The sequence below is a fragment of the Notolepis coatsorum genome (genome assembly GCF_963971535.1).
Source record: "Notolepis coatsorum genome assembly, chromosome: 8".
In the NCBI taxonomy this organism is placed as follows: Eukaryota; Metazoa; Chordata; class Actinopteri; order Aulopiformes; family Paralepididae; genus Notolepis; species Notolepis coatsorum.
In genome coordinates, this window is record NC_140172.1 from 54,859,740 (window position 1) to 54,879,801 (window position 20,062).

Genomic DNA, 20,062 nt, shown 5'->3' on the forward strand with positions numbered 1-20,062 from the left:
TGCAACAGTTGGCTTTCTTAACCTGTCAGTAATACTAATCTGTAATCCCTTCTACAGGGAGCTCCATTGAAAAAATAAATAAGGGTTTAACCTTTAGACTTACTATAGCACTAGTAGACAGTCTCTAAAATCTCCTGACCAGGTCACTGTGTTCTAGTGGTGCTGGTGTACTCTGTAGTGACTGGCTGACTGGCTGACTGATTGACTGATTGACTGACTGACTGAAAGACTGGCTGGCTGGTTCAGCTCAGCAGACCATGAATGATTCAGTGAGCTGCGCTGAGAAGCCCCTCCCTCCTACGGTGTCTTACTGATGGACACACACAACCACCAACCCCAAGCTCTGAGTGGACTATCATGGTGGAAATTATCTAAAGATGATACAAATGGCTTTTGTTCATGTTGCAATATATAGCTTTGTTAAGAAAGGCGGTTGATGGGCCACGTTGTCATGGTAGTCTATTGACCTTCTTTAACAGTGTGTGTGCGTTGGATCTGTCACTGATAGAAAGGAGAAAAAAATTACTCTGCTGTGTTTTGTATGATGGACCCTGTTATAAGACTCCTAATAACCTGCTGGAACAACAACAAGCTCCCTCTCTCCCTCGCATGCAGGACAGCAGCACAATCCTCCTCCCAAGAATAGTGTCACTGTTACCGTTGCAAGTTTTGATAAAAGATATATTTTCCTACTTCTTAAAACCGGCAGTCACTGAGATGTATACAAAAGGTGTACATGAAGTCGGCTTGTCACGATGTGACATTTTGGGTCATCTGATTTGTGAGTGGAATGACCCCAATAACATGTGCAGTGTGTCTGTGCAGGAAAATGATCTGAGACGAGTGATCAGATTTGTGATTTGAGTGCAGCTGTAAAATAGTAGTGGGAATCAATCAGAGTAAGATGTGCGCATGTTATTGCTGGGTATAAACACATTGCAGGCAGTCAGAGAGAGAGAGAGGGAGGAGGAGGAGAAAGGGAGGGGTGGGGTGTTGTTGACGCCATGGTGCATTATGTTCAGGACAGGCCAAACGGTGACATCACTAGTCCATGCAACACTAGTGTGCATGTGCGTGTGCGTGTGTGTGTGTGTGTGTGTGTGTGTGTGTGTGTGTGTGTGTGTGTGTGTGTGTGTGTGTGTGTGTGTGTGTGTGTGTGTGTGTGTGTGTGTGTGTGTGTGTGTGTGTGAAAAACACACACACACACAATCTACTTAGTTGTAAATGTGCATAATGTATCACAAGTCCCAATTAACACATTTGAATACAAGTTGTTTCACACTCAGCGCAATGGGAATAGGCACATCCATCCCTCAACTAAAGGTGTAAATTGTAGTTCTCTCTGTGTAGCTGTTACATGATGGCTGATTACATTAATATCACATGAGTTACCTCACAAAGGATGTGGCTTTTTTTTCTTTCTTTTTTTCTGTTCAACCTATTCCTTCTGTGTGTTGTTTTGTTCCGTTCTCTGTAGCATGCCTTTAACTATGACAATACCTTCCTTTCTTTCATTCATTCTCTCTGTCTTTCTTTCTGTCTTTCTTCCTTCCTATTCTATTTAGCCTAATGCATTAATGCATGAAAGAAACACTGAAATAAAAACAAGACTCCAGCATGCAGTGGGTTTCTTCTATGAAGTAGAATACAGTATCTTAACCTCGTCGATGTCATGTGATGAAGTCAGTAATGACGTCACTGAAACATAACTCTGTGTAATCTACCTCCAATTAGAAATCCCTCGATAGATGATGGGGAGGGTCACAGGTTCGATTCCCAGCACTTCCAGTTGAGGTGAGACATCTCCAGCGGTCAGTCATGTACAGTAGCCACGCATGATCACCATCTCATCCCCAGATCACAAAGTTATGAACATTGTACGGTCACTTATTTTACGCCGAACTCAAAGTCACAACTGAGTCACTTTGGTTTAGTCGTGTATGCCTGAACAACCATCAGCGAGAACATACAGCAGGGTTGCTCTATCCATCCTTCATATTTCCCTTTCAGTTTAGAGGTGACCATCACAATCATAACATCATCAACAATGTAGTGAGTGTGATTCATATCCCATGTTGATAATATCAGAATGATGGTTATGCCTGATTTATACAGGTTGAAATAGGAGAATAGTTGCTGTACTGAGATGTTGGTATTGTCCTTTAACATTGTGCAAACATGCTGTATTTAACCCTTTCACTACCACACTACCAAAGGCTTAACCCGTTCACTGCGACAATACAGCAGGTTAACCCTTTCACTGCCACACAACAAAGGGTTAACCCTTTCACAACCACACTACAGAAGGTTAACCCTTTCACTACCACACTACAGACGGGTAACCGTCTGTAGTGTGGTAGTGAAAGGGTTAACCTGTAGTGTGGTAGTGAAAGGGTTAATGGGGGAATGCACCAGCGTCCTTGGAGTCGCAACATGAAAACAAATTGATCAGAGGTATGAAGAGTTTCCCTTGTTCTTCCAAAAAGAAATTAAGAATAAGTCAGAGTACTGTACTTAAAGAGGCACTTCCCCAAAAACAATGCTGATTTATTTAGCACATGATCTCACACACATCCAAAAACGTAATTAATTTAGTTTGACAGTTATTGAGAGTAAATTATTTTGAATATGGCCACCAGTGATGTCATTAGGGACATTGAATCCTGGTGTTGTGTTAATTAGAGCTCAATGAAATGATATAAGACACAGTGTTGCTATTTGTTTCATCTACATCATTTTATAGAGCAATGTCCCTGCTGACATCACTGGTGGCCCATATTCAAAATAATTTACTCTCAAAACTGCTTTTTTTGGAGGTATGTGAGATTATGTGTTGGCATTGTTTTTTTGTTTTTTTTTGCCCCTTTAACTTCATTCCTAATGAAAGATAATGCCACCACTCGCCCTGACCTTCTCTCCCTCTGTACCTCGCACTCCCTTTCCTGTTCTATGTCTTTCATCTGTGAAGTGTGTCTCCCATCTGACTGACTCACCTTCACTCTGTACACTGTGTGCACCTCTAGCTCAACCCCTTCCTCTCTACTATACTGTAGCTGTGTGTCTTCCTCCTCTCTCATTTAGTGACTAGAGCTGGGCAACATGGCAACAAACATTACTTTTTCAATATCATATGCAGTGGTGGGGAGTAATTAAAGGTGCTATAGATAAATATTAGGGATGTCCGATATTATCGGCCTACCGATATTATCGGCCGATATTGGCATTAAAATGTAATATCGGAAATTATCGGTATCTGTTTAAAAAAAATTATAACATTTTTTTTAACATTTATTTAACCTTTATTTACCCAGGCAAGCAAGTAAGAACAAATTCTTATTTTATTTATTGTGCAAAGTATGCATAATGTTGTGTTTTTGGGGGGGGAAACCCTGCATATATCGGTATCGGTTGATATCGGTATCGGAAATTAAGAGTTGGACAATATTGGTATATCGGATATCGGTAAAAAAGCCAATATCTAACATCCCTAATAAATATGTAATCATTAAAATCATTAAAAAATTATAATAAGAAATTATAATACATACATACACAGAGCTTTTAGAAAGATTTGGAATAGAAGTATTGACCCCCCTCCCCCCAAAACAAATATTGATTAAGGTATCATGTAAAAAAAACTTTGCGTGCATGTATCCTCTCCCTATTTCCCCACATGGAATGCACCTGATTGGATAAACATGCTGGTGCTCTAGTGCGACATCTAGTGGCTGAATGTTATCTATACCACCTTTAACTACATGTGGTTCGATTACTAGTTTAACTACATTTTGCCATAGTCTGTGGTAATTTAACTACATTCAAATCTCTGTAGCTTTTTCAAACAACTGACTTATTTCCCTAGAAATCTATAATTTGTTTGATTCCACCTTAATTGCTCCCTATCCTCTCCTTAACTCATTGGACGCCAGAGATCGCTGTGGGCGTATGGCCGTTTGTGCCAGCGCTGTAATGAAATGGGGGTACAGCCGTGTTTGTAGTGCTGAAACTATATTAAATATTATAGCTATGGATCTAATGATATAGTCGATTGTCATTGAGTTTCTTCCGGTCAAGTTGCAAAAAACAGATACTTTTTTCATCAATACATTCCCGTTTTATACCGTGGTGAATATGAGTATAGTTTTATGGTAATTCTGTGTAATCCCAGGAAACGCTGCTAAACAGCGTTTTAGTGCAATTCACTGAACACGTTGCCATTCCTCGTTTGTATCAACAATCAATCAGAAATCAACGCTATATTATCGGTATTATGTTTCATCATGCATGCATGAAAGGAGGGGGGGGGGGGCGCCCCTCTGTGCTTTGATCGCTACCAACGGGATACGTTACACACACACACCACACACACACGCTCCCGATCGCATGAAGGAATTTTTGGATCAATGCAATATTGATACCATTTAGTCCTTACCTTGACCAGGATCTGTCCCAAAAGAATATTCCAATTATCTGATCGCCATTCCAAGCACTGATGTCGACCATGTTTCCAACGTAATCCAGCCGTGAACATGATCCGGGGGTCGAGACCCTCGTCGATGCATCTGTTAGAACCGCTTGCCCTGCCAGAGTGTTTAGACCCCGCCCCCACGCCGCAGCTCGGCCCAGACCATAGCTGTCAACATAGGGAGGAGACAAAGCGTGTACATGTTAGCCCCGCCCCTTCCCCGGCCCGCCCCCTCGGCCCCGCCCCCTCCAACTCGGCCCCGCCCCCTCCCAATGGAGCTGCCTCGCTGCTTGCCATCTGCTGGTCAAAACCTGTATGTACCCAGCCATTCGTTTAAGGGTAAACTGTAAATCTTTTTTTCACAGGAAATGCACTGTATTATTTTACAGATTACTTTTGTGTTCCTACTTTAAGTGTAAATGCTATAAAAATACAGTAAATTACCTTTTATCAAAATATTAACCATTAAATAAATGTTGTAATCTGTAAATGTATTTGGTTTTACTGTAAATGTTATGATGAATTGAAAATGGGGGAAGAAGTCCTTCTCTGCTAAAAACAAGCCATTGTAATTGATTTGCTCCCACCTTGTGGTGAAAACGGAATTCCCTCATTTATACATCTATTGCACTTTTCCACATCCAGACACTCACATCACATCTTAACTGTAAACAATCATTCTTCACATACCACGAGAGATAAACATATTTCTTCATTCATATCAACAGTCACAAAACATTCATCCAAACTTTATCTGACTTGCTTTCACGCAAACCAGTGCAGCACGTCACTATTCTGCTGACGTCATTCATTCATCTAAGCCAATGGGAGGTCACATTGTTCAGTCATACCAGGCACACAGACCAATGAGAGACGTCGATATTCAACCAAACACCCCAGTGATCCAAAACAGGAAGTAAAAAACGTTCATTCTTATCGGCAACCTTCCTCATTATATGCCAAACCAGCTTGATTTTTTTTAAATCTGCTTTCACAGTTACATTCACACCTCTCACCCAACCTTAGTTCATGTCATTAATCCTTACGTAAACCACTTCCCCGCACGTAAATTGAATCTAACGTCACACGTTAAGCCAAAGCCGAAGATTTTTCGTCCGCCATCCCGTTTTAAACAGCGTAAATATGACATTTATCTTCGTTTTTAAAGGAATCAATTCATATTCGCCAACTCCTACACATCATAGCTAGTATCCCTCCGTTTTTAATAACAATCCGACCGTCGCAACATATTCTAAACACATAATATTCGCTGACGTCCTGTTTTCCACCGTGTGAGAAGACATTGAAATCAGCTCGGCATACTTTACACTGCTGCCAGTGTAAAAATTAATAAGTACAAAATACGTGCCAATTCGTGAACCGTGAACAGGGCGTGAAGAAGGTTAAAAAAACAGGAGAATCCCGGGAAAAACGGTAGGGTTGACAGCTATGGCCCAGACACCAAGCCACATCGTTTCAAATGGAGTGCAATAGCGGCCGCAAGGCGTTAGGCGGCGGTATTGGACTTTTGCGATCTCAGACCCATCCCCAATGATAACACAAGCTGCCTGCATGTTTATGAATGGAAATAGCGAATGAAAGAAATAACGAATATACTCGTTGTTGGCAGAATTCGATTGGCGGGCTATAACGAGTCAACTCGTCTTTGGCGGCCATTGAGTTAAAAACACATCCTCAGGCGGACTCAGGACTCAGTGCCAGTTCAGTTGTACTTCCGTGTAACAACAATGATGTATATTCCAGACTCGGTGGTGATAATTCCCTGTGATGTAGTTTAACTACTTTTGGAAATTATTGTAGCTTTAGTTTTGGGTATAGATATAGTTGAACTACTTGTCTAGCAGTAGTAGCTAACAATTTTAAAGTAGTTTCCCCAATTTTCAACTGACATTCTCAAATATTTCAGACATACTGTAATTTCATGAGAAATGTTACTTATTTCCTCTCATAAATTTTTTAACAATTGTGTTATCAATTCACCAAAACACAACAACAATAAATATCAACATGTTGTCTCGCCCTACTAGTTGCTTTTCTTTCTTTCTTTCTTTCTTTCTTTCTTTCTTTCTTTCTTTCTTTCTTTTTCTTCGTTCCTTCCAGTCTGATCATCAGCTTTTCTGTATCTCCCTTGCTTTCTACGTCGTGGTCTCTCTCTCTCTCTCTCTCTCTCTCTCTCTCTCTCTCTCTCTCTCTCTCTCTCTCTCTCTCTCTCTCTCTCTCTCTCTCTCTCTCTCCCCCCTCCTCTCCCCCTCCTCCTCTGGGCACCGCTAACCTCTCCACTCTTGTCTCTCACCCACTTGTAGGCCTCCCGAACCAGTGTACAGCACTGTGAACAAACTATGTGAAAAAGCACCCTCTCCCCGACACTATTCCCCAGTAGAGTGCGACAAAAGCCTGCTCCACTCCGTTCCCTTCCCAACCTATCACTTAGGCCTGTTCCCCGACTCGGACATCACCAGGTACTGACCACCACCCACCCACCCACCCATCCCACCACCTCCGCCCCCCCACCTCCGCCCCCCACCCATTCCACGACCTCCGCTCTTACCGTATACTGCATGGCATGATATTACATTACATTTTAGTGTCTACTTCTCCTCGCTCACTCAGGCTTCCCCCCCAGAGCGCCCTATAAGTGGTGCTCTCCACGCCTGCATGCCCCGCCTTCCCTCTCGCTCCCCGCAGGGTTGGGATTCAGTAGCTTCGTAGGTTTTAATCCAGCTTCGACTCTCGCCGTACACGCAAGATGCCGGTTATCGCAAAAGGCCGGCATTTGTGTGAAAAGACGGCTCCGGCCGAGAAGCAGCGGGAATTGGAACTGATCGCCGCTAATACTGATTTTGTCTGGTTCTCAATCTCAATCCAGGTGTTCCATTCCAGCACAAAAGCTAGAAATGCTACCGTCCTCCTACTTGAAACACATACAGTAGGCTGCTCAATAAGTAGGCAGATTACTGAAGATTCAAACCGTCATGGATCCCAAGTGGGTAGATTTGGGTATTGTAAAAAAAATATTTAGGTATCATAAAAAAATATTTAGGTATAAAAAATATTTAGGTATCATAATATTTGGGTATCGTAAAAAGGGGTTTTATGGCAACATTATTTATTAATGTAGGCATAGATCTGATTAATTAGTCTTCATTCAAGATCTTGACTTCAGATCAATTCACCAATTCATCCAAAACATAGTCATGAAGTGGGGAGATTTGATCTTGCATTATGAATAACAAAAACGTGTCACCTAACAATTATCCTCCTTGAGCACCCCAGTTGTAAGGCATTACAATCTACCAACCATCATTGGATAATCACCATTCTCTGGATTAATAAATTCTATGAGAGAAGGTTTGAATCTTTCTAGAGTCAGACAATAAGATAGATACCAATTTCCTCTCTGTGAATTCAGTAGAAAGCTATCCGGCTGCATGCTAGCCTTGCTTAGCACAATGAATGGAAGTGGATGAGAAGCAGTTAGCCTAGGCACTGGCCAACTAACAACTCTTTTTACATGTTAAGCTTCTCATCTGCTTCCATTCATTGTGCTGAGCTAGGCTAGCATGCAGCTGGATAGCTTTCTACTGAACGCACAGAGGAAATTGGCATCTAACTTCCTGTCTGACCCTGGAGAAGAGGGTGAGCATAATTTCACATAATGTTGGCATGTTCCTTTAAGCTACCTGCATAATGGTGAGTAGTTTGTATGGAGTTTGAAGTTCATTAGACAGGGTTACTGTACTGTAGCAGATGCCGTGGCTTAGTGCTGGGAGGAGGAGCTTGACAAAGAACCAGCTGTTAGCATTTGTGGCGATTAATTGAAGTTCCTGTCTGTTGCATCTTTTGACCAGGGTTAATTTTCCACTCAACAGACTACATAGATTTTTTGCTATTAATGTCCTGGACGTGTTGGACGTGTTGTGAATATATGTGGTGTATTTGTGCTTAATATTATACATCTGATATGCCGTCTAATATCCTCTGCTTCTCATGTGTGTGCATGTGTTACTGTTTAGTGTGTATATAGTAATCCTAATCACAGATTGCATGCCCAAGTCAATAACCTTAATATTTTACCCATATGTACTTGAGAGTATACTTGCAATGTATTTTTGGTGCTTTGTATGTGCTTTCATGTACTAATTCAAAGCACATGTTTAGTATGATCATTCATATGCTGTGTAAGTGTAAACTAAATACACTTAACTGATGTTTACCAAACATAAGTTGTACTTTAGTGAACTTACTAAAAGTGTACTATTTTGGTAAGCAAAGGTAACCAAAATGTATAGTATATTTTTAAGCACTTCTTAATTACAACGTAAGTGGTTTTTATTTAACATAACTTAAAACATAAACATAAAAAGTATACAAAGTATACTTTCAGAAAATATACATATATGTATAGATATACTGGATAGATGGATGGTTTATACAGCCAGGTGTTGCAGATACTGTCATATTGTCATTGATACTCATTGATACTATCTATGTTCTAATTGCAAATTGCAGGACATTTGCAGGTGTTTTGCCTTGATATAGCTTGCCAATTTTTTTTGTTTGTATTGTTTACTAATATGTGTGTGCATGCCTAGTATTAGTTTTAGTTCACTAAAATATCCCTGGCAATCCCTCATGCCAACATTACTGCTATTACTTTGTTCAGGAGTTCATAACAGTTCAATGTAGTTAAATGTAGCTTTAACCAAATTAGGTTTAATCATGTGTCACTTGCGATGCCAATGGTACTGCATTTAAACCTCTAGAATTGAGTGAGATCACCCATGTGATGATAATATAGTGTTCTGGTATGTAAGATTTAGGATGTTGCAAAAGCAAACTTGAGCAGACAATAGACAATGAATGGGGCTCTTAACGTTATCTTACACCCAAATTAGCTTTATAGTCTAGCATTGCTAGAAGGTCTGAACCAGAATTGAAACCGCATTTGGGTGTATGAGCTCAATCATGTAATAGCTTCATACAGTCATTGTCTATGGAGGGTTCTCTCTCTGATTTCTAGCTTTAGGAGAGAGTAGTATGTGTTCACAAATACTGACTGAACTGTCCTGGGGCACAGGGAGAACATACCTACTGAACTGTCCTGGGGCACAGGAAGAACATACCTACTGAACTGTCCTGGGGCACAGGAAGAACATACTGACTGAACTGTCCTGGGGCACAGAAAGACCATACTGACTGAACTGTCCTGGGGTATGAATGAATGAATGAATGAATGAATGAATGAATGAATGAATGAATGAATGAATGAATGAATGAATGAATGAATGAATGAATGAATGAATGGGTACAATACAGTACGGCTCAATACACACAATTGTTAAGGGTATGCAGACCAGAGAAAGATGTTTGTCTTGTTTACATCAGGGTCCCCCATTTTCAATTCATAGTGACATTTATGACATACACAACATACATGACATCATGACATTTATGGCATAGGGACATACATGACATACAGGTATATAGTACTGTTACATTTGTGACATATATGATATGCAAATATACAGTACTGTTACCCAGAGATCCTAACAGAAAATAAAATATATACATAGACTGTACATTAGGAGGGGGTGGGTGGGAGAAAATATATACATACGGTGGGGAGGAGACTGTCTATTAGGAGGGGGGGTGGACATTTACGGTGGCCAGTTCCGAATTGCAGCCTCCCGTAGGTGCTCTTTAACACATCCTGCGCCAATACCATTGTACGACGTGTTTCAAGTTCATGCTAATTCTGCCATTCCACGGCGTACGACATTATTGAGATAATATTTCAATTTTTCGCCATGTTATTCATATTTCCCTCATGGAGCCTGGTCTGATGCAGTGGGACTCGGCACAACTCTGCAACGCTTCAATACTGCCCCCTGGTGGATGATCGGCGAGTTGCCAAACCGGAAATGGCCGAGTCGACCTCGGTGCGTCTCCAAAATGCGTCCGGCACTCGCATATTGTTGCGGGACTCTAGCCACACACCGTGGATATGGATCGCTGCCATAACTCAATAATCAACATGATTTGGGCGTGTATTATTATTATACAAACGGGAAATGGATCGACTCGATTGCCGTCAAATAAGTGGGATCTTTTTGCTCCAGTCTCATCGCCCAACGGTAAGAGGACGCTGACGTTACTTTCAGCCTGTTTGTTTATTATTATCCATGCAAACTGCTTTGATCAATATATCACCCATACTACATAAAGCATTTAACGACGATCACGGAATTATAAACGACCCCCCCCCCCTCTGTTCATCCGCGCATGATCAGTCATAACGTTTAGGATCATGTACAGTTGAAATTTTTTATATAGTGTGGATCGGCAACAAACAGCATTTGATAATCTATATATGCGTTTATGCATATATCTCACGTTCTAGGAATTACTGCAGAAAACGATAAAAACATATTTATATTCTAGACGGTATTTTCGTATGAATGTGTGAATGAAAAAGTAAAACGTTCCTACATCCTGAACGATAGATAATCGATGTTGAATGGGCCATAGTAATGTCAATTTAGCAATACAATTTAAAAAGTTATAGCCCTGCAAAGAAGGTGAACATCTCCATAGACTTACAGTGCTGGCAGAGAATGGTATAAGATGCTCAAAGTGCGTGGCAGGGAATGTGTTAAGGAAGAACATACAGACTGAACTGTCCTGTGGCACAGGAAGAACATACTGACTGAACTGTCCTGTGGCACAGGAAGAACATACTGACTGAACTGTCCTGGGGCACAGGAAGAACATACTGACTGAACTGTCCTGTGGTACAGGAAGAACATATATAAAAAAAAAAAAATTAATGGGTGGTGTTCCCCATGAACCCTTAGCTTACTGTACTTAACCATTGAAACTGAATCACAAAGGCAGAGCATTCTGACATGCTAGACCTTTCCTGTGAGTGTTGTGGGGTAAACAGAGTAGTTTGGGAGCGTTCCATACTCTCTCCCCTCTTCTCTTCCTCTCTTAAGGGGCAGGCCAGTGAACACTGTATTTTAGGCACAATCTGTAACTGTGGTATAAAGCCTTCTGTTGAAACACCCACCACCTGCTAGTGGTTTTGTTTACATAGTAATTAACTGTATTGAAAAGAATATAATTGAATCTGAAATTATCTGAGCCTATGATACGAGGAGTATGTGACAGATAAAAAAAAATTGTTGTTGGTATCCATCTCACATCCTTTCGCCAAACCCACAACCTGCCCGTTGTATCTTGGCCAAGTTATGAATGCTGCCCTGGATTGTGATTAGTTGAAGAAAGACAATGATCTGGATTCTTTTAATTATTATTATTTATTATTATTATTTTTTTTATTCCTTCTACTTTGCACTTTACATTATATACAGTACACATTAAGCCATATTTTTATTGAAGTTTCATTTGTCAAACATGGGAAAGATCCCTCTTTTATGTACCAGTTATAGGTGAACTTTGGACCAATAGTTGCTTCTAAGCCAAATTCTTCAAGGATTTATACATTTCTAAGATGGAAAAACATCCATCGGTGGCAGACGTTACAGGTCCCATTTACAATGTTGTTCCTTATATAAAACAATTATCATATGACTCTAGCTCAAAATAGATAGTCAGAAAAGCGTTTTTTAGTTAAATTGCTTATTATAGTGCTCCCTACAGACCTACAGCCCTCATTCTCTCTGACCTCTGGTTACATTTTAGTTTCTCTTATATGATACTCTATGCTTTCCTCTCCTTCATTGTCTTATGGTTGTATGGGTGGTGACATGAGCGTGTCCAACAGCAGCCCTTGCAGAGAGATAAGTGGTCTGTTTCCTGGGTGTTGGGAAGCAGCAGTGAGCCTTCAGTAACTCCCTCTGCTGTGCAAAAGTATATCTATGTGTCAAGAGATCTTCTGATCACTGGCTGATTGAGACACATGTAGGCTACATGACCACTTCTCGTCCAGTCACAACACATTGGGGTACACGCCCCCTCTTTGGATATCTATCACCTGCAGGGGCTGATGATGATGGAGCCATCACCATATACCTGCAGTTCACATGTTTACCAGCAGATGGCAGTCTAATGCCTACTGTAGGCTACAGTAGAACAAAAGTGCTTGTCCCCCCACAACATCCCCCTTCATTTTGAGATGTCTATTGTAGACTTATTTTCACAATTTACATTACTCCTTATTATACTAGTTAGTTCAGATCTCGCATTGTGATTGAAAATCTCCTGATATTGTACCCATAACCTAGCCACGCCTTTTGTTTACTGCTACACTTGTTACTTGTTATTACTGTAATGCATTGTTGATGAAACTGTGGTATAAAAGCAATAATCCACTCAAGGTCATACACTGTGATGTTGGCAGTGCTGTGATGTAGAGCACTCTGCTCTCAGCCCTGTGCCTGCGACCGCATCACAGCACTGCCAGCATCTATAAATAGCTCTCCCTCTCGTGTGTTACTGCTTAATTATATGAGTATATATTAGCCCATGTTTTCTTCATTGCTGTGATGTTACAAATGATTTATCATAAAATGTGTAGGCTTATATATTGTCATGTACTTAGGTTCTTTGTGGGAAGGGTAATGTGCTGTACAGGGTTAGTGTACTATATAGGGTAGTGTACTGTATACTGTAGGATAGTGTACTGTACAGGGTAATGTATTGTATGGGGTAGTGTTCTGTATGGGGTAGTGTACTGTATGGGGTAGTGTTCTGTATGGGGTAGTGTACTGTATGGGGTAGTGTTCTGTATGGGGTAGTGTACTGTATGGGGTAGTGTTCTGTATGGGGTAGTGTACTGTATGGGGTAGTGTACTGTATGGGGTAGTGTACTGTATGGGGTAGTGTACTGTACAGGGTAATGTTCTGTATGGGGTAGTGTTCTGTATGGGGTAATGTACTGTATGGGGTAGTGTACTGTATGGGGTAGTGTACTGTAATCATTGAAATGCTTCCTGGTGAGAATGATGGCAATGCACTTGTAATCGTTGAGATGAACAGAACAAGTAGCACAGTCGTCTACATTGTGTCTGCGTTCTGTCCGGTGGGAGCTGGTGGCAGTGTGTATGTGTGTCTCCGTCGCTGTGTTCAAATGCATACATATACAAGCACACACATTCCATACCTCTCACTGTGTGTGTGTGTGTGTGTGTGTGTGTGTGTGTGTGTGTGTGTGTGTGTGTGTGTGTGTGTGTGTGTGTGTGTGTGTGTGTGTGTGTGTGTGTGTGTGTGTGTGTGTGTGTGTGTGTGTGTGTGTGTGTGTGTGTGTGTGTGTGTGTGTGTGTGTGTGTGAGACAAGGCTCCTTTTCCATGAGAATTGGGACAAGTGATCCTAAGTAGAACACAATCCCCCCTGTGGCCTCCAGCCATCTCTGTGCTCTGCCTGCGCCGAGCAACACAGAGGCTTGTGTGCAGCGCGTGTCTGTATTGTTCACCTCGTTCTGTACCTTCTTCTCCAAGCAGCAGCAAAGATGCTGGGCCCCAGCGACCCCCCTGAGCTGATGTGTTATCTCAACTATCTGTACAGGGAGCCCAGGAAGATCGTTCTCCACAAGGGCTCTACGGGCCTGGGCTTCAACATCGTAGGCGGCGAGGATGGCGAGGGGATCTTTGTCTCCTTCATCCTCGCGGGAGGGCCCGCCGATCTGAGCGGGGAGCTGCGGAGAGGAGACCAGATCTTATCGGTTAGTCTTATTGGTATCTTTGCATGACACACACCTGTATAGAGAGCTTTTTAGAAGACATTTCGTGGGATTTTTGTCCCATAAGTCATGCATCCTAACCTTAGGTTTAAATGCTCAATTGTATATAAAGCATGCATTAAATGGACAGTGTAAAGTAGCCAGTAGCTAGCTCCAGGCCACAGCGTTCTTATTCAGGCCTCGTAGTTTTCCCTAAAGCATCATTGCTGTGGTTTCCTTTCTATAAATAAACAACTAGTTCTTCCAGTCCTTCATCCTAAATTTTTTTTTTTAGTTTTCTGTGTTTTTTTTAACTTCGTCCTCTAAAGGAGTGGCTTGTAAATTATTAACCTAAAGGTGAAGCAATGAGGTCATTTTCTACCATTTTCTTACCGTATATCGAATAGACCTACAGTATATAAATTCAACATTTAGTGTTTTTCCCGCAATCTTTGGGTTCACTTGGGGACGAGAGAAACGTACCAAACCACTCCACCCTGGCCTGTTCCAGGGAGCTTCTGGCTGCTTCCAGTACATTGTAAAGCATTGCACTATGATAAGCATTGCACTGTATGGACACATCCCCACCTGCTCCTCCCCAACCATCTCAGCTCAGGCAGGCAACACGATTACCAAACAGGTGCAAAGCAGAAAGAATGTGCCTTGCACCCGACCAAACTGACAATACGCACCTGCGCCTGCGCCAGAGCCAGAAACCACAGCCCTTCATGTTCTGTTTTAAAGGGAAGCCTGTTACTTGTTAAACTGCGTCAGAAACACTGTAAAGAATGGACAAATATATATTACTCTAGATTCTAAAGAAACTATTTGAATTGAAACCATTCTGTGTTATTAGGTTTACAAATAATAAGGTTCTTAAAATACATTACAGCAGCTTTGCTACTGGAAGGTCCGATTGATACACTTTGTCATCTTTGAAATTAGAGTAAATATTACTCATCCTTGGGTCAAAACTGGACCTGAATATTTAAGTTATGAGTGCTTGAAAACAAAGGAACAAACAGGGGGGGGGGGGGGGTCATGTATAATCTCTTATGACAGAGCAGGACTGATAAACAGTGGACAGTACATCAGAGGTAGTGATCACTCCCCCTAATCATAATTCATGTTAATAGCACGGGCCGCCCCACATTGTACAACAGATTACATTGTCTCATTTCATTATAGCCTCTTTGATATGCTATGGCCAACGGATCGTTGTTGAATCAGTCAGCCTGTCCATCCAGCACTGGAGTCGTTCCTCCCCAATGGTACCCTGATGAACATTCTAGCACTGACCTGGTTTTCAAGTCTAAGAATAACTTGTTCTCCGTTTCCCCTCCTATTAGGCACCAGGTTAGGCATACACACTTTCTTCTTCCTTGCCGGCACCATCCTCATCGAACATGCGTAACATTGTGTCTCCTTGTGTCACCCAAGGTGGGAACAGGGTGGAATGGAACCCGACCTGAGCGTGACAGAGCAAAATGGCCACCATGGGAATATGGTCAATTCATAGTCAATTCATATCATGCATTTCCTACCAAAATGGCTTACTGACATAACAAAGCTCATTGGCTGTGGATGTCATGTAATTATAGTGAGTTTGATTACTTTCACCAGTTGTTGTGTTTGATGTCTGCGGTGATGATGTAATGGAACACTTTGGATTGCTTTCACACTCACTGGGGTGTCTTTGCACCTGTACCCCTTAAGCCCGATCGGCCTGAGATGTATTTAACGTTGCACAAATAGATCAATAAATACAGTCTGTATTAAGTGATGTTGTGTTTCTTTTTCAAATGTAGCCAAGAGTTAGACCCTAACCATATCAAAACAGCAGTCAAAGTGCATATTTTCAGCACTATGTTTGTTTAGCAGTGTTATTAGTGAAATATGACCTTATATCAAATATTTGCGCATTGCACCGGAAAACGGATGATTTAGACGCGAGAACAACAAAAATCGTTGTAGTCCAGAGAAAGAGGAGACCCAGGGCTTTTGATGGATGTCTACATTTCATAAAACTACACTACCAAGCTCACACCAGCTGCCGACAAAGGAAGGAAAACAATTTTTTTCTTACAAGCATTGACTGGAATATTGTGTTTATATCTCACGGGTCGAACAAACCTCAACGTTATTGCCATAAAATACAGCGTATATTGTTTCTTTACCTTTCTGCGGACTTCTAGGGAAAAAAACGTATCTCAATCTGGTAAAAAATGGCAGAACTGTCGGCATTATCCGGAAGTACCGGTAACTGTATTTACAGTAGATTTAATTTGCGGTCGAAAAGAGGAGATATGTGCCTTTTAACAGAGGTATCACTTGACCATAATATTTATAAGTCTTATATTCTATATTCATATTTCATATTGCATGTGTCCGGATGGCAAAATTCAGTACTGTATCTACAAAAAAAACTGTAAATTATCTGCCCTTTGTTAATTTGCTTAGATCTTTACTATACTTGTTCTGAATAAGTTGCTGAATGAGCTCAGTGGCATCTTTTTGCTTTTGATCTTTGTTAGCATGGTGTTATTCACTGTCAAAGATGAAAAGAACTATAATAATAATATAATTGATATTCTCCTTTGGTTCATTACAATTTACTCAAGCATAGTAACAGACACAATAGTTCTGACACTGGGAATATATTCCCTGATGTCCCTAGATACCAATAACATGCTAATGGCCCTTGTAGAGGTGGAGCAATCTTCCATTTACTTGGGTATGTACTTTTAGGCAAATTATCTGAAAATATGGCTAGGGCTTAACAGGTTAAAAGGACCAGTATGTACTGTACTGCCGCTTAGAAAAGCACATGTGAAATAACACACACAAAAGCTGGACCTCAAATCACACAAATACTGTAAAGAACCCACAAATATGATGACAAAGAGGTAAGAGATAAGAGTCACCATACAACCATAGTTCAACAGAGTATACGGTAGGTTCAGTACGTCTATCAATTATATACATCAGTGGAAGGAAGTAGATAACACTCTTAATGGAGATAAATAACACAATTGAAGTGCCCTACAATACAAAAATACTAGGGCTGACCCTGACTAGTCGATCGAAAGGAGCCCTAGTCGACTGCCAATCTCTCAGTCGAATGCAAAAATATATATATATATATATATATATATATATATATATATATATATATATATATATATATATTTCTTTTTTCTTTTTTTTATCATTCCATTTGGGCTGTGGGGGGTGCTTAATGTCTGATTGGGCTGTGACATTAAGCACCCCCCACAGCCCAATCAGACATTAAGCACCCCCCACAGCCCAAATGGAATGATACATTTTTTATATATATATATATATATATATGTATATATATATATATTTTTTTTTTGCATTTGACTGAGAGATTGGCAGTCGACTAGGGCTCATTTAGATCGATTCGTCGACTATTTTGGCCAATCAAAGTCGACTATAAAAATCCTTAGTCGGGGACAGGCCTAAAAAATACATAATTAACACTTTGACGACCGTTCGGCGCCGTCTAATATGGTACTAGAGGACCAAGGTTTGTTGACCGATGTGTCTTTGTAGAGCTATATCTATACTTTATAGTATTGCTATCTGTCCATTCTCATTGTCACTTGAGTTCATAAAGACTCCCTTCAAAATGGCTTAAAGAAAAAAAAATCCATCAATAGGTTGTCATTTTATAGCGCCGTGAATATAAGCTTTATCGCAGATTTCGTCTCATATATTTTCTGGAAAGCTACTTATAGAGCTAAAGGCTACTAACGTTATATTCAACGGCATTTCTGTTGTATATATTCTAATGAAATAACACAAACTGCTTGTGTACTGGACTATCCCATAGCATCTATGGATGAAAGGGGGGCGGCGGGGAACGTCGATTAGTATTATTGATTACCAATCGAGTGTCCGTGGAAGTAGCCACATTCACTGATCGAATGCTTGCGTCTCACAACAATGTCTAATCCGGCTGTAATTTAGGTGAATAAGGTCTTACCGTCAGCCCGTGGGATACCCTACAGCATTTCCCCGTTATCGACCGGCATCTGGTAGATCGATATGTCCATTGGTTGATGATAAATCATCTTATTCCATGGTGAGATCTGCGATTCGAATGGGATTAGAGTAATATGATACTCTGTTGGAGGGTAAAAAAAAAGAAATCCATTCGCCCACAATGATACTGCAGTGGAGCGATGGCGCCCCTAAGAGGATCTGGCCGGTATTGCATGTTGCGATCTTGATCCGGTTATTAATATGGAATAAAACAATAACAACTTGCCACGGCTATATACGTGGCTCTGGTCCACAACGCATGGATTCGAAACACGTATTAACTCGTGGCTGGTCCCCATTGTGTTAATGACCCTCAAAAAGGAGGTCAAAGCACTACCTGTGCACAGAACTAATCAGAATGACGTAGCATCACAGCACAGGGCAAGAACACAGTATTCCTCATCAAACACAGTTGTGAAAACTCACAGGGAAAAGAAAAGGGGATAAGTCAATTTCCTCATTAAGACCTGGAAAAGAAGTAGCTCTGAGAGTGTCTATTGAAGCAGTCTCCCGTTGAAGGAAACGTTTGAGTCTGTCACCCCCCCCCCACCCCCCCCCCCCTCCTCCCTTGCATTATTTGGGATGACCTCAATGGCCATGACTTTCAAAGTGTCTGGGTTGGAGTGGCCAATTATTTTTTGCTTGAGGTAATGCCGCCCACAGAATTTATAAGTGGACCCAGTGTCTGATCCTTTGCATAAAATGTTGCAAGAGAAAAGAAAATGTTTGTAGGAGAAATCTAAAGAAAAAATTACAATCAAAATATAATTAAAACTGGGTTCAGTGAGTTGAGATTTGAATAAAAGATGTCCAGACAAAATTGTTATTACCAAACATTACTGGTGCATCAGGGGAAATGAATTATACGTCTTTGGCCATCTGCCAGCTTATATACCTAACAGGTACAGTACTGTACATATTTTAACAGGGTGATATTTTAGTCTTACCTTGTTATGAGGATATTAATTTAGGCTTTAACCAACTCTACCAAATTCTTGTCGCTTCAGCGTGTGTCCACATGTGTGACTAATTAAGAAAGGAAAGTGTGGGGGATGGTATGTGCACATGCATGTGTGTGAGAAAGAGTGTGTACAAGGGCATGTGCAATGCATGTGTGATTTACTGTCTTGTTTTCTTCCAAATCCTCCAAACCAAGTATTTAAGCACATGTCTTGACTCTGTATGACAGCTGATTGGACCGTACTGGTGAAATGAAGACTGACTGCCTAAACCTTTCTACTAAACTCCGACAATGTCCCGTATGTTTCTCTCTCATCGTCTTCCTCACTGTACCTTCATCGTGAGCGTTGGACGTGTCAGGCGACATTGTGCTTTAGTAATCTGCACAGTATCACGTCTCGCCATCCTAATATACATGCCGTGCATTTGCAACGCTGTGGGTTTAATTCCAGTTTTTGTTTTACGTTGCAGGTCATTCCCTAATATATCTCTCCAACATCTTTCCTGTCACTTTTCACCATTATACTGTCCAATAAAGCAGAAATACCAACAATCCTTTTTTTGGTTTTGTCTGAACAGGTGAACGGCATTGACCTGCGAGGAGCCACTCATGAACAGGCAGCGGCGGCGCTGAAGGGGGCGGGACAGATGGTCACCATCATTGCCCAGTACCGACCGGAAGGTGAGTGTCAATCAAATTAATCGAATCAAATCAGGATAAACACTGTGACAATGTCTTGTTGTATGGCCAAGGTGGGAACAGAATGGAAAGGAATCCCAACCTGAGCTTGACATAATAAGCAAACGGCAGCTATGTTTCAGAAATAAAAGTAATTTAAACTCCAGGTATTAAGGTTAAAAACAAAAC

General features: G+C 41.1%; 1 protein-coding gene across 1 annotated transcript in view; it reads left to right on the plus strand.

The window, feature by feature from the left end:
- dlg2 (discs, large homolog 2) overlaps nucleotides 1-20,062 on the plus strand; it is a gene marked incomplete at its 5' end in the record, with an annotated part of 279,475 nt that overhangs the window by 228,238 nt on the left and 31,175 nt on the right. The window contains 3 exons of the mRNA XM_084320420.1: nucleotides 6,790-6,945; nucleotides 14,013-14,169; nucleotides 19,774-19,876. Coding sequence (XP_084176546.1) covers nucleotides 6,790-6,945; nucleotides 14,013-14,169; nucleotides 19,774-19,876 — 416 coding nt within the window. The remainder of the gene's footprint in view (nucleotides 1-6,789; nucleotides 6,946-14,012; nucleotides 14,170-19,773; nucleotides 19,877-20,062) is intronic.